General features: G+C 42.3%; 1 protein-coding gene across 3 annotated transcripts in view; it reads right to left on the bottom strand.

The window, feature by feature from the left end:
* Nucleotides 1-9,167: 9,167 nt before the first annotated feature.
* Nucleotides 9,168-15,056, bottom strand: part of Uap1 (UDP-N-acetylglucosamine pyrophosphorylase 1) — a 45,536-nt gene continuing 39,647 nt past the window's right edge. For all 3 annotated transcript variants that reach the window (XM_057770448.1, XM_057770449.1, XM_057770450.1), the window contains 2 exons: nucleotides 11,359-11,425; nucleotides 9,168-9,752 (listed from right to left, as the gene is read on the bottom strand). In XM_057770448.1, coding sequence (XP_057626431.1) covers nucleotides 9,660-9,752; nucleotides 11,359-11,425 — 160 coding nt within the window. In that variant the 3' untranslated portion in view covers nucleotides 9,168-9,659. The remainder of the gene's footprint in view (nucleotides 9,753-11,358; nucleotides 11,426-15,056) is intronic.

The raw sequence follows: 15,056 nt of genomic DNA, 5'->3' as shown, positions 1-15,056 counted from the left end.
ATTCATCCCCAGTACCATAACCTGGTCAAAACCTCACCTCTGGGGAGACCATAGGCCCTAGGTGTGGGGAGTCTACTATTGTTGCTTTGCTAAATGGTCATGATATCAAATGTCTTTCTAAATATGTGTTTTTTCTACTCACAGACCTGGGCTACTCATAACCTTGGTCAGAGAAGGTTTTGGGTTTTGTCTTAGTTAGCGTTTCTATTGCTGTGACAAAACACCATGACCAAAAGGCAAGTTGGGGAGGAAAGGGTTTATTTGGATTACACTTCAGCATTGCTGTTCATCACCGAAGGTAGTCAAGACAGGAGCTCAAACAGGACAAGAGAGATCCTGGAGGCAAGAGCTGATGCAGAAGCCATGGAGGGGTGCTGCTCACTGGCTTACTTTCCCTGGCTTGCTCAGCCTCCTTCCTAATAGAACCGAGAACCACCAGCCCAGCTATGGCACCACTCACAATAGACTGGGCCCTCTCTCGTTCATTGCTAATTGAGAAAATGCCTTACAGCTGGATCTCATGGAGACATTTCCTCAACCAAGGCTCCTTCCTCTCTGATGACTCTACCTGTGTCAAGTTGACACACAAAACCAGCCTGCATGGGTTTTGCTGTTTGTTCCTTTGTCATAGCTTGCAGCAGTTAACGCAGAGATTTATAACTAGTCAAAATGCGAAGAATAAATGATTGTGAGTACTCGACTCCCAATGAGACGTCTCTATCACGCCTGTACCCAAGGTTCAGGGACCAATGAAGAAGAAAGGGCCAAAAGAATGTAAGAACTGAAGAGGGGATGTGAGTGCCTTGAAATGTTGTCTTCTGCCCATGAGATGGCCGTTGTACTCATGAGCTCACTTTAGCCGTGGTTACTCACACAAGAGCAAGGCCATCAAAACTCCGTGGTTGGGGTAAAGACAAGGCCTCACTACTATCTGAGAAGCCATTGGCCAGTAATAGCTGCTGGTTGAGGGGGAGTCATTTTTCACTGTGTGTATAGCTGCTGGTAAGTCGCACCAGTGGACGGCCTCGAATCTGTGTGCATGCGAACAGCACTAATTGTACTCCGTGGGTTATTTGGTTATTTTTATTTTCAAAGAAAAGGGGCTTGTGAAAAGGCCATAAAGTTGGAAAGGGACCATCTTGAGGGAGGCCTACAAGGAACTGAAGGAAGAAAACAGTGGCGGAATAGTGTGCTGCCAGATTCGGGGCAGGTCCGGGAATGTCCCTTCTGGCGAAGGTGTGCCTCCTAGGTGATTCCAAAATGCAATCACATTGGCAAAGAAAAGTAACCATCACAAGTCTATATAGTTTAAGTCTCTTAAACCCCAGAGCCAACCCTGGGAGATACCCCTGCTAAGCAGAGCACAATTTCCTGAGAAAGGTTAGACCTGGGATGCCACCTGTCTTGGAGTTCAGAGATGAGGCTCGGGGCTGAAAAAGAGAATGTTTGGGAAAATGTTTGAGACACACACAGGAGGGTTAAACCCTCCTCCTTAGCCCAAGCAGTCAACACCTCCAATTCTACCTGCTGTGCCACAGGAGAACCAGGGATTCTTGTAAGAATGCCAGCAGATCATATCAGAACTCAGGAGAACGAAGCAGAGAACAGAGCAGGAAAGGGAACTAATTTGAAAACAGTGTTTGGTGGGGAACATACATTGTTGCTCAAGCACTTCAAAGTCCTGCAGTAAAGTTCACCAGAGCACGAGCCTCACTGCATATACCTTCCTGTTTTTCCTTTGGAGCTATGTCGTAAATGCAAATAATTATATAAATAAGACAATATCCCGTTCGAGGGCATGTTCCCAGTGATGTAACTTCCTTCCCCTAGGCCCTATCTCCTAAAGGTTTCACTGCCTCCCAATAGCGCCAAAAGCTGATGATCGAGGCTTCAATGCTTGGCCTTTGGGGGGCATTGAAGAACCAAACTATAATAATACTAAAATAAAAAGCTAAAAGAATTTAAAGGGGGGCCAGCATCATGGGTCAGAAGGAAAAAGTACTTGCTGCACAAGGCCAATAACCTGAGTTCAAGCCCAGAACCCACAAAAAGGTAGAGGAAGAGAACCAGCTCTACAAAGTTGTCCTCTGACCTCCACAAGTCTGCCAGGGCACACATGTACACACACATACACACACACACACACATACACACACACACGATGTGGGATTCATCTCTGTATGCTGTGAATACGGTTGATTAATTAATAAAGAAAACTAGTTTGATCTGATAGGGTAGAACAGAGGTAGGTGGGGAAAACTAAACTGAATGCTGGGAGAAGGAAGGTGGCATGGAGAGATGCCATGGAGCCACCGCCAGAGTCAGACATGCCAACACTTTGCCAGTAGGCCACTACTGTGTGGCAATTCACAGATTAATGGAGATGGGTTAAATTAATATGTAAGAGTTAGCCAATAAAAAGCTAGCGCTAATAGGCCAAGCAGTGGTTTAAATAATACAGTTTCTGTGTGATTATTTCAGGTCTAAGTTAGCTGGGCAGGCAGGAACCAACAAGCAGCCTTCCATACTACACACACACACACACACACACATATTATAATAATAATAGTAGTAGTAATAATAATATGATAAGCCAGGCAGTGGTGCACATACTTTGGCAAGCAGATCTCTGAGTTCAAGGCTAGCCTGGTCTACAGAGCAAGTTCCAGGTGAGGTTCCAAAGCCACAAAGAGAAAGAAACCCTGCCCTAAAACCAAATACTTTTTAAAAAAGAATTTAAAGTGGTCAGTCATTTCTAGAGGACAGGACTTTGGGAAAGTTGAGCCTGGGCAAGGCAAAGAATTAGAATTTCTTATATCATCATTTAATTTTCTAGATGCAAGAAAAATAATACATTCAATGAAATGACAAGTCATATTTTAGTTTTGATTAATTTACTACAACTTTTGGGGGAGGCTCTAGGCTTCAAACCTGGGGCTGTGCATTCTAGACACTCTACCACTGAGCTACACCACCAGCTTGCCCCTCTTTTAAAAAGGGCTTTTGCTTAAGTTAAATCTAGAAAAGACATACTAAAGGGGAAATGTCACCAGTTTGTATAATCCTTGCTATTGCTATTTCTCTGCTGTAAGCTCTGTCCTTCGTCTGCTCCTATGGTCTCTGCTATTTACACTGCACTCAGAGTAGAATTACTCTCAGTGAACCATTGGTGTCTAAATCCTGAGCCCAGCTCAGATCTACCATCTTATCTGAACTGTGACTAACTAGAAGCACGCCCTTAAGGGAGTCGCTTATTTTAGAACCTCAGTTACTTATGTACAAAACAAAGCACTCTAAGTACTCTGGTCTCCTACAAGTAGGAGACGTGACACAGACATACCTGTGGGTGGAGGTGGGACAAGTTGGTTAGGGGCAGGAGGTGGTGACATTGATTGCTCCAGAGCCAAAATCCTGTGGTTCTAGGTCCAAGGCTGAGCGACTATTCATCTAAGCATTTGTTTATACTGCCCTCTGCTGCTCAGAAATAGCTCTTCCACGAAAGCCACAAAGAACCAGGGCCTGCCAACAGAACTGGGGCGGGTGTGTGTGGGGGAACAACACAGCTAACTCACAGGAAATAGTCTATAACACAGTCAGAAGACGTGAAGAATCAAGCCTGCCAAATACATTCTGCTTCAGGACTTCCAGTATTACCCTCATATTTTATATTTGTTCATGACAGGGCTTCATGTATTCAGGCTTGCTCCAAACTATGTCTTTTAGATCCTCCTGCCTCCATTTCTCAGGGGCTGTAATTACAGGTGGGCACCACCATACTGGGTCTGATACCCTCACATTATTAACCTCAAGTTTTCTTTACACTGGTCCTCCTGGCAGCTGGGCATAATAAAAGTAGGTTAAGTCTTGGGGGAAAGACAACAGCTACATTGTAGAGGATTCCAGACAGTTTTTTTTAAAAGCCCCATACACAGATGTGTCCAATCTTACGGACATTAAGACATGATATTATCATCTACAAAGTTCATATTTAAAAACCAAAGAATCAAATTACAAGCCCCTCGCCATAGCTTTCGATTGATAAATGCTATTGAAAGAGTACGTTTAACCTTTAATTGGATCTCATTTGAATATACAAATCTTTGAGTTGAGAAGGAGCCAATAAGCAACACAGCTAGTCTCTCAAGAGTCTTCTTTTCAAAGGTAGTCAGTTTTCCCCTGCAACCGGAACACAAATTATAGGTTTTTTCTTCCAATCTCCTATATTTGAGCTAACAAGATTGCTCAATGAATGGGATTGGGTGGGATCGTGTGCTCTCAGGACCTCTCTTCTGTGGTGACTTTATTCTGACGTGTGTCAAACTCAGGCTGCCAAGTGAACTACTTTATCTGAGCGGGTGGACATGTGCTAAGAATGTAGGAACCCTTCCCCTGAAACAATTAGATTCACCTAAATATAGCCTGATTCCCTCAAATGTTATTAATTATTCCCAGAAGTGTTCTGCTGTTATACACACACACACACACACACACACACACACACACACCTTCCTAATAACAAGGAAATGTCACCAAGCCCAGGAATAACTGACCTTCAGCTGATGTTGTATATACCTTGTCAAGATTCCTATTACTTCACAGTAGCCCAAGTATATGGCCCGGGGACAGCCATCTGGCCATATAGTCTGGCCCTTTCTCTTCTTGTGCTATAATCCGTCCCAACTAAGACCAAAGGCCAAAGCTTGACAACTTGCCTTTTCCTCAAACTAGTGACAGTGAAGTTCACCTTTCTTTCTGTCTTGACTTTCCCATTTCCTCTTGAGCACACAGAGCTTAACTCTTGTAAAACACAACTGTTGCCTCCTATTCTTTGAAAGGCTTTAGATTGTACTCAACATTTTCTGAAAGCTATGTGGGTTGGACTGTGTGGCAAGATTTTAGAGCCAGAAGACTTATGTTTTAATCTCTACTCTTCCATATACTAGTAATGAAATTTAGGTTATTTGACTCCATCTTTGATCAATGAATTATAATGCATGAAAGAAAAATGCATGAGAAGATGCTTTTCTTCTTAATTGAGGCATAGCTTCAAAGAATAAGAACAAATATTAACTGTTTGGCTTTAGGATTTGATTTTTTTTTTCTGTGCATGTCTCCATGACCACTGCCCGAGTACAGAGTATTTATAAAATCCGGCAAGTTCCCTGTGCTCCTTGTCAGTTGATATCCCTTTATAGGACTTTGCTCTTCTGCTTTTTCTATCATGAATTCATTTTGCCAATTCTTGATCACTGTATATTTGGAATAATGTCATTGTAAAGAGATAAAGATTTCTCCTTAGTTCTCTCAAATGAGATAATTCGGTCAAAAAATTGGAGACAATTTAAACATAAATTTTTCTAAGTGGCACTACTACATCCCAGAGTCTGGAGCAGGTTGGCACAGAGGCATTAGCATCCCACTAACCTGTGTTGTGAACTTTAAAGTTCATATGTAGTTCATACATAGCAGGTGGCAGACATTTACTTTCTTTTTTTTTTCTTAAAATATTTATTTATTTATTATGTATACAACATTCTGTCTGTGTGTATGCCTGCAGGCCAGAAGAGGGCACCAGACCTCATTACAGATGGTTGTGAGCCACCATGTGGTTGCTGGGAATTGAACTCGGGACCTTCGGAAGAGCAGGCAATGCTCTTAACTGCTGAGCCATCTCTCCAGCCCAGACATTTACTTTCTTGTTAGAACTTAATGCTCTAAGCCCAATTTATTAAGCATCTATATTCCCACAGTGATGAGTGGATGCTAATTTTGTGTTAACTTTATTAGGCTACAGAAAGCCTAGTGAGCTGGTCAAACATTCTTTACCAGTGTCTCTAAAGATGCATGGGGAGGTGAGGAAAGGAGGAATGGAAGACATTAGCATCTGAAACTCTGAATCAGTACACAGTAAAGATCACTCTCATTCATATGGGAACTACGGAGGGTCTGACAGGACAAAAAGGCATGCATTTACTATTTGAGGTGGAACAGCCATCCTCTCTGGTCCAGGTCATTGGCATTCCCTGTTCTCAGACTGTAAGGGACTCACATCATGAGTTTTCCAGCTTGGCTTTGAATTGGAATCATAGCACTGGCTTTCTCAGACTTCAGGCTTACAGTCAGCAGGTCACAGAAGTTAGCTTCCACATCCTCATGAGCCCATCTGTCAGAAGACATCCCTATATAACTCTTGACAGCCCATCCACCTCCTCTCTGTCAGTCTCCTCTGAGTGGTTTCTGAAGAACTCTTGCTGCTAAACTCCAGCTGATGATCAATCACTTTGCTCTAGTTGAACTTCTTAGCACTGAGTTATCTTTCTAGGTATTACTTGAATTTTCTTTTTCAATTAAATGAAAACTGGTATGGTTTTTCTGTTGTTGTCTCTGTGCAGCCCTAGCCGTCCTGGGACTCACTGTGTCATCCAGGCTGGCCTCAAACAGAGCTCCGCCTGCCTCTGCCTCCTGAGAGCTGGGATCAAAGGTGTGCACCAACCACCACTGCCAGAAAAATGAAAACAGTTCAAGAATGGACTCTGTACTGTATTTTTTTTATGCCTCTGTAGTGCTGGATATGTGATGGGCACTTCCACGTCATTGACTGATGCATGCATCAATGCTCAGGGTGCTTTTCCTAAAAAAAAAAAAAAAAAAAAAAAATGGGGTTGCAAGTCAGGCCATAGTGGCATATGCCTTTAATCCCAGCATTCAGGAGGCAGAGGCAGATGGATCTCTGTCAAAGGTCAGCCTTGTCTACAGAGTGAATTCCAGGATAGCCGGAACTATAACCTAAAAAAAAATGTCATAACATAAAAAAAGTAAAAATAAGAAATAAATAAAAATGGAGCTGCAGAGATGTGAACAAGAATCCCGAGAAAGCCAGCTGAGCAGCCAAAGTTGGTGGGCTAATTAGAATTTCAGTGGTGTGGAAGCGTTGGAATGGTGCAGGTCATGGCATTACAATTTTCTTATCTATCTTGTACATGGCCATTCCTCACCCACCTGTTTCAGGTCTAACATCCCATGACTAACATATTTTTTTAAAAAAATACCTTTGGTATCTATTAACCTAACAAAACCCTACTCTAACCAACCAAGAGGCTGCATGAGGCTCACAACTGAGATTTCTCTAATTCATTTTCATCTTCAGAGTATTTGAAAGGTGTTGTATGAAGCTGCGGTGGGCTGCGTTCCCAGCACCCTGCCACCCGCACTGTTAGCTTTACCCGAAATAATTACACGGAAACTATTCTTTTAAACACTGCCTGGCCCATTAGATATAACCTCTTATTGGTTAGCTCTTACATATTGTTCTAACTCATTTCTAATATCTGTGTAGCCCCACGAGGTGTAGCTTACCAGGAAAGATCTTAATCTGCGTCTGTCTGGAGTGGGAGAATCATGGTGACTGCCTGACTCGGCTTCTTTCTCCCAGCATTCTGTTCTGTCTACTCCGCCTACCTAATTTTCTATCCTATCAGGCCAAGCAGTTTTCTTTATTAGTTAACCAATGAAAGCAACAGATAAGATACAAGACCCACCTCCATCAGAAAGGCACCTTGATTTACAACTTTCTTTATTGTTACAATAAAAACCTCATAAATATTTCCACATTGGAACATGGAATTTGGGGTAATCTAAATCTATATTTCCGAGATATGATCACTCATATTTGGCTCCAGAATAAGCTGTCTTAATTAAGACCTTTGGAGTAGAAGTTGTCTTGCATCAACAGAATGAATTGCAAAACCACCCATCTCAGGCAGCAGAAAATCAGAATCTAGAGCTAATGCAATGGCTGTATTTCAGTTACTCTTATGCTATGCATGTTTTTCCCGCCTCACCAGCAGAACCAAGGCCAGACTCTGCAGCAATTGAGTCATTAGGAAGAAATGCTAGGATAAGCTGGGGCTAGAAATAACACCTCCCAAAGCTAGGAACCTACCTTCAGGCCTAGCAATGGAGGTCAGGATTGGCAATCCTTCTGTTGTCTTCCACTGGATGCATGGAACACACCTACACGCTTGTATGTGCACTGTTACTACCAACCAAGTTATCATAGTGTGATCTAAGTGGACTATTAAGTAACTATTAAGTCTCACGTAAATTCTGTGCTGTTGCCAAATGATTCCAATTCCCAGCCCACAAATCTCTTGAAAAACTGAATAGATTGTTGTTGTTGAAACAGAAATATGCTAGATATGCCATTTAGGCCTCAGTTAAAAAACAAAAAACAAAAAACAATGCATAGGCTCTGTAAAAAAAAAAAAAATGACATTTAACGCTGGGTGGTGGTGGCGCACGCCTTTAACCCCAGCACTCGGGAGGCAGAGGCAGATGGATTTGTGAGTTGGAGGCCAGCCTGGTCTACAGAATTAAGTTCTAGAACAGCCAGGGCTATTACACAAATAAACCCTGTCTTGAAAACAAAAACATTTAAGGGTTCACATGGGGGGGGGGGGGTCCATCTTATGGTAGCTTATTACTGGAAAATAAAATGCGTTGGTCTCCAAATAGAATTTCTAGATGTTAATTTTTGTTTGAGACAGGGTTTCTCTCTGTAACAGCTTTGTAGCCCCGCCTGCCTCTGCTTCCCGAGGCCTGGGACGGAAAGTGTGCATCACCACCGCCTGGATGACACTCAGTCCTTTCGTGCACAGTGAACTTTTCAACACGAAGACCCTTTATCAGCAACCAGGACTTACTGCAGATTCACGTTTGCCTTTATTTTCCAGTCCTCTAACTTAATAAAATCAGAACTGCAGTGAGGAGCTTGCTAAGTTTTGAGTGCTACAGAATTCTAAGGGACAATAAAGTGAATAACGTGTGTCTCAAACTTGAATATGGCATGCTGGCTGGATGAGCCCTGGCTGTGGGAACCTAGTCATCAGTTAGCAATGGATCTACTTGATGTTGTTAGTAGTACTATCCATCCTACCTGCCCAGCCAGGTACCAAAAAGGTCTCCTGACATGGCCATGTGCTCTTTGCAGTGGGTGAGGCAACGAACATCTTTGTAGGGAGAAACTATAAAGTGCCAGAAGACAGAGTCCACAGTCAGCTACCTGCTGAACAAAGCTATTTCTGAATCTGTTTGTATTTATGCATTATCTCCAAAGTTCAGCCAAGTTTTGTATTTTGCTAATAGAAATTTCAAGGTACAAATAACTCTCCAGAGACAAAAAGATAATTTTATTTTGCTGTCCAGTTATTTTCTTAAAAAACTTTAATGTCTGATAAAATAAAACAAAATTTTAGTACCATAGAAACCTTTTGAAATGTACAATGACTTATTATCACTATGTACAACTTCAAACAAATGCTTCCTGATCCAAGTGAAGTCATGCTCAACATCCGAAATAGAGTCAAGCTGAGGAAGCTTCCCGGATGGCCAATGTAAGCCTTGGCTTGGAAGAACTTAACAGCTTATAGAGTTACAAAGTATAAATAAGACCTTCAATGAGTTGAGAAGCATAACAATGCTGTCTGAAGTCCAGACAGCTGGTCTGGGAAGTTTGTATTGTTTACCAGATACCAGCAAGCAAAATGAAACTCTATGAATAATGTCCAAACTTCAGCCTTCCAGGAGAGGGAGGTCCCACACGTTCACAGTTGGTCTATTAATAATAAAGGTTCCCCATATGACAGAGCTCACTTTAGGATTCATATGCCGTTTTTCACCAGCTCATGAACTCCATTTTCATCGATGATTAAAGGTGCATGGAACTCTCTATCCGCCACATAACCTTCTAGCCCCTAAAAGGATAGAAAAGAGCACAGTCAGAACAGTAGCAGGGGTTGCAGAATATTGCTTTAACTATTTAAAGGTATGCTGCATTTGTTATGTAAAGATGTGTTGCTGTTTTACCCTGCCTGCCTAAGGCACCTGATTGGTCTAATAAAAAGCTGAACAGCCAATAGCAAGGCAGTAGAGGGATAGGTGGGGCTGGAGGGCAGAGAAAATAAGTAGGAGGAGAGAGGATAAGGATAAGGAAACTAAGAGAGAGGAAGAAGGGAACAAGGGAGGGAGGAAGAGGGAGAGGCTCAGGCCAGCCAGACACTGAGGAAGCAGTAAGAGTAGGGCATACAGAATGAAAGAAAGGCAAAAAGTACTGAGGCAAAACATAGATGAAGAGAAACAAGTTAAGTTATAGGAGTTAGTGGGACAAGTATAAGCTAAGGCTGAGCACTGATGACTAGTAATAAGCCTCCGTGTCGTGATCTGAGAGCTGGTGGTGGCCCAGAAGAAAGCCTGCTACAAGCGCTCACGGCACTGGCCTGGCGGGCGCACTAAAGAGTTAAAGTATGAATCCCAAAAGTTGGTTGGAGAGAAAAAAATTAGAAGTTCACTTTCTAGACTAGATATAATACCTGATTTATGGAAGCATAAGGTAAATACCCAAAAAATTTATTCAAATTTCTTTATATTTGGTTTGTGTTGTTTTGCTTTATTTGTTTGTTTGCTTCACTAGTATGGCTGAAACCCAGAGCCTACACATACTTTCCAAGTGATTATAATGCAAGTTCTACATTTACTAAGATGTTAATCATTCATCCCACAATCATCAGTAAAAACAGTTCATTTTCTAAGCAAGATGGTTATATGAAACTCCAGGAAATTTATGCAACCAGAACAAGAGGGAACTTCAACCCCACAGGTCAGTAAGGTAGCAGTGCTAAGTGTATGAACAAAGCAGATAGGTAGTTGGGGAAAGAAAACCGTAGACTGCATTTTAAAAGCAGCCAGGTGATTATAAAACACTTACTTTATTTTTAAAAGCCTACATAGGCATTAATGGGTAGGTAAAAACTATTATATGTTATAGATTTCTGTTAATGGTAAGTAGTTCATTTATGATATAGATCAGTGGTTCTTAACCTTCCTAAGGCTGTGGCCCTCTAACACAGTTACTCGTGTTATTCTGTCACTACTTCATAACTGTGATCTTGCTGTTATGAATAGTAATGTAAGCATCTGATCTGCAACATATGTGACATGTGATCCTCAAAGGGGTCATGACCCACAGATAGAGACCACAGCAGAAGTTACCAAGCATTCAGAACAGACACAGGTCCTCCTGCTCCCTCCCTGGAGGAGTCCTCAGGAAAATATTGCATTCTCTGAAACAACTCTACTGCAACCTAGGGCAACACTACATCCCTGCTTTTGTGAGGTTTTTTAAACTGGTAATAATATGTATTCACAGGGTACTAGCATGTGCCGTGGCATGATCCACATGAGCTAATTAACATATAGACCTCTTCAAATACTCTTTGCACTTCTTGCTGGTGCAAACGTTTAGCTATCTGGAGAAACACAGTACTTTGTAAAAGAACAGAAGGAAAAGGGAAGCCAACTTACTTCTCCAGCATAGGAGATGAGAGGAGAGATTTCACACTGGATTGGCACATCGTTGGCATCTTTCAAGCTAAGAAAAAATACACATGCATGTTAAAGATTCTACTTCCCATGTTACTTGCTAGTATGAAAATAAGACCATAGCTTTCCTCTGAGAAGCTTGCAAGTAACAAAATTCTTGTTAAAGAATGAAACCCGCCCTGGATCGTAGTCTCCACTAAATTCCCCCAAGGTTAACACATTCTCATGGTCAGATACAAAATACTTGACCAAGTACCTATAATTACTTCCAGCTCTTTATATAAGACCCTCTTACACAATCTCATTTCCAGTTCCAGAAAGGTCGTAAGAAAGGACTGCTGACAGACACATCTAAGTGCCAGGTGCACTGCTAGGTCTCTTGGGCCCTTCACATTTATTTTAATTCTCACAAAGCAAACTTGCAAGTCAGATCCTAATGCTAACAAACACTCTAGAGTTGCACGCTCCACACAGTTGGCCTCAGAGCTACTTAAAATGAAAATATTCAAATTAGTGAGAATTTCAAATTTCAGTTTCTCAGTCATAATAATCCCATTTCAAGAGCTCAGGAGCCACAAGTAGGTAATGACAAGCAAATTGGACAGCACATTTAGAAAACATTTCATTCCTTGTTCCATGACTTTCCAGGACAAGATTTTCTTATACAATCTAAGTCTCCTGTATTAGCTCAGTTCATTTATTGATATGTCTAAAAATACTTGTGTTACCAAAAAACCCCTTTTAAAGTACTGAGCAGAAAGTGTCAAGGCAAAGTCAAGGACAAAGTCATCACTGGTCAGTTCTCAGTCTGGGATCTACAGACATTTGGAATTCAGAATTCCTAGATAATCTAAGGTAAGTCGAGAGTGCTTTCCTTATAGTCAGTCCTTGGAGAGCTGTGCTATTTGTTTTCTCAAGAATCTTGCCAACAGCCGGGCGGTGGTGGCGCACGCCTTTAATCCCAGCACTCGGGAGGCAGAGGCAGGCGGATCTCTGTGAGTTCGAGACCAGCCTGGTCTACAAGAGCTAGTTCCAGGACAGGTTCCAAAACCACAGAGAAACCCTGTCTCGAAAAACAAAAAACCAAAAAAAGAATCTTGCCAACAGTAGGTTCAGAATGTAGCTCAGCTGGTAGACTGCTTGCCTACCATGCATGAGGCTCTGGGTTCAATCCCAGCACTGCATAAATCAAGCACTGATTCTACAGGTTTGCAATCCCAGCACTCAGGAGGTGGAGGAAGGAGATCCAGAAGGAGGCCAGTCTGGACCACAGAAGGATGTGATAATGGTAACCAGCAGTTCTCTAACTCATCTGACCATCTGCTTAACAGGGGAAAACTATACCTGGTACTGGAAATTCAGCCAAACACCATATAACACAGGGTAGTGAGGATATGGAGCTTAGAGGAGAACCAGCCACCACCATTTTCTAAGCCACCACAATCCCTAAGTATATTCTAAACATCCACCCTTGTGCTCACAGGCAAGTACAGCTCTCACCCTCTCTGTGCAACAGAAGGAAAGCACCACAGGGCAAAACTCAGAAAAAAGAGAATTGATGGTGGGGTGTCCTGCCGCACTTAATACATCTACAATAGAGCTCCAATACAAAGGAACACCTCGGAAGATGGGGCAGAAAGACTGTACGAGCCAGACAAACAGGAAAAGTGCTGTGGGATTGTCTCCTAGAAATGACAGCGAAGCTTCACACGTGATACCTCAACAACATGACTGCCTAAACACAAGCTAAAGAATGAAGAAGTACATCATGCTAGCTAGTGCTAGCACAAAGGGGAGAAATCTCACCTGGCTCCACTCCTAGACCAGGAACTACCGGCAACAAAGGAATGCTGAGAGCTGGAGAAAAGTCTTCCCTGGGGATGAGCCCTCAAATTGCTCACCAATACCAAATGGTTGAAACCACATACATACAGGAGACACCAAACAGACAGGGACAGAGCAGGTTGTATTTAGATTTATTTACATACATATATTAACAAGAGGCCATGATTTTGAGAGAAATCAAATGGGTATTAGGTACGGGGAAGGGGCTGAAGAGAGAAAAGGAAAGAGGAAAATGATGCAAGTATATCTTAATTTTAAAAAGATAAAAACTTTTTTTTCTTTTTGATTTTTTGATACAGAGTTTCTTTGTCTCTTTGGAGTCTATCCTGAAACGCCCTCTGTAGACCAGTCTGGCGTCAAACTCACAAAGATCCACCTGCCTCTGTCTCCCCAAGTGCTGGGATTAAAAGCTTGCACCACCACTGCCCGGCAATAAAATAATTTTTAAAAAAGAGTTTTGAAAAAAAGAGAAAGGAGGGAGAGAGGGAGGAGGGAAGGAAGCCATATGGAACATGCTTGTAATCTCAGCACTTGAAGAAGCCAACGGAAGTAGATCACTCAGTTGCAGGCCAACAAGGGCTGTAAGGCAAGAGCTTCTCTCTTAAAAACAGAAAACAGTCAGCCAACAGGAGACAGCACACGTAAAACCCTGCCTCTCTGTAACCTTAAGCTACAGATCTCTCCTCTTCCAAGAATGAATTCTCAAACTGTGGAAACATCAATAAAATCAGAGAGCTCCTAAGGCTAGTTGAGGCCAGTCTTCCTCCAAGTAGGTCAACTGAGTATACCCCAGGCACTGTCTATTCCAATGCCCTGCATCCTGCTACTTCCACACAGAACAAGGTGCTATACAATAATGGATTAATCCAAGTTATCCCAACTATGGTCCATCTGATCATACTCATCCTCAACAGTTTAGCCCAGGCCTCAACATCCCCTTGCCATCTCTACTCATTTCGGAGCGATTACTGCTGCTCATTGATAAACTAAATGAATTAGATACCTAGCAATCCCAAGACTAACGATGACTTAGGCCACATGGTCAGATCATAATCTCGTAATGCTGATAACATCTCTATATTTCTATGGATATGGGCCATGAATTCCAATAGGCTGTCAGAAATGACTATTTCTCCTGCATAAGATACTTCAAAACCTAGGAGACTGACAGCAGCTGCAGGCTGAGCTTGCTGGACATATGACTAACCCAACTCCAAAGGTAAACGACAGTCTAGAAGAGACACAGCCCCACATATGTGTCACCGTCTTACGACAAGAGGACTAGCTCTGACCCTCCGGGGAAGTCAGCCATACTAACCAAGGGGGGAAATGCAGGCCCATCACACTGATAAGATGCATAGAGCCAGTTCCATTTCATCCCCTGAAGAATTCAGTTATGATGAGAATGTGGTTGGAACCCAAGAAACAAATACATAACGGGTCTGAATATATAACTTCTGCTCTAGACCTGCAGTGGTAGCCCTTGCATGCAAATGGGACAAAACCAAGAAACTGGACTTCAACAGCTAAGGAGGAAAGACAGAAGTGGTCATCACCAAATGTAGACTCTCAGCTAGCTTATAGGTGAAGCGGCCCAATAACAAACTGGTCCCTAATTCTCTCACCAAGCAACCTCTCAGTAGCTAATAGTAAGTTAAGATGAAAACTAAAAACATCTCTTCTGTCAGCTCCACATCCCTGCTTCCTTTCTTTTCTTCCTAGTCTCTCCAAGCTGTTTCTTCTCTCTCCCGCATGAAGTATTTCCCTTTAATATCTCATTCTTTTCTTAACTTTTGTATCTATCATAGGGCTGTGCGTGCGCACCTCTTTGTATG

Source organism: Chionomys nivalis, chromosome 5 (genome assembly GCF_950005125.1).
Source record: "Chionomys nivalis chromosome 5, mChiNiv1.1, whole genome shotgun sequence".
In the NCBI taxonomy this organism is placed as follows: domain Eukaryota; kingdom Metazoa; phylum Chordata; class Mammalia; order Rodentia; family Cricetidae; genus Chionomys; species Chionomys nivalis.
This window is presented reverse-complemented; position numbering and strand designations above follow the sequence as displayed.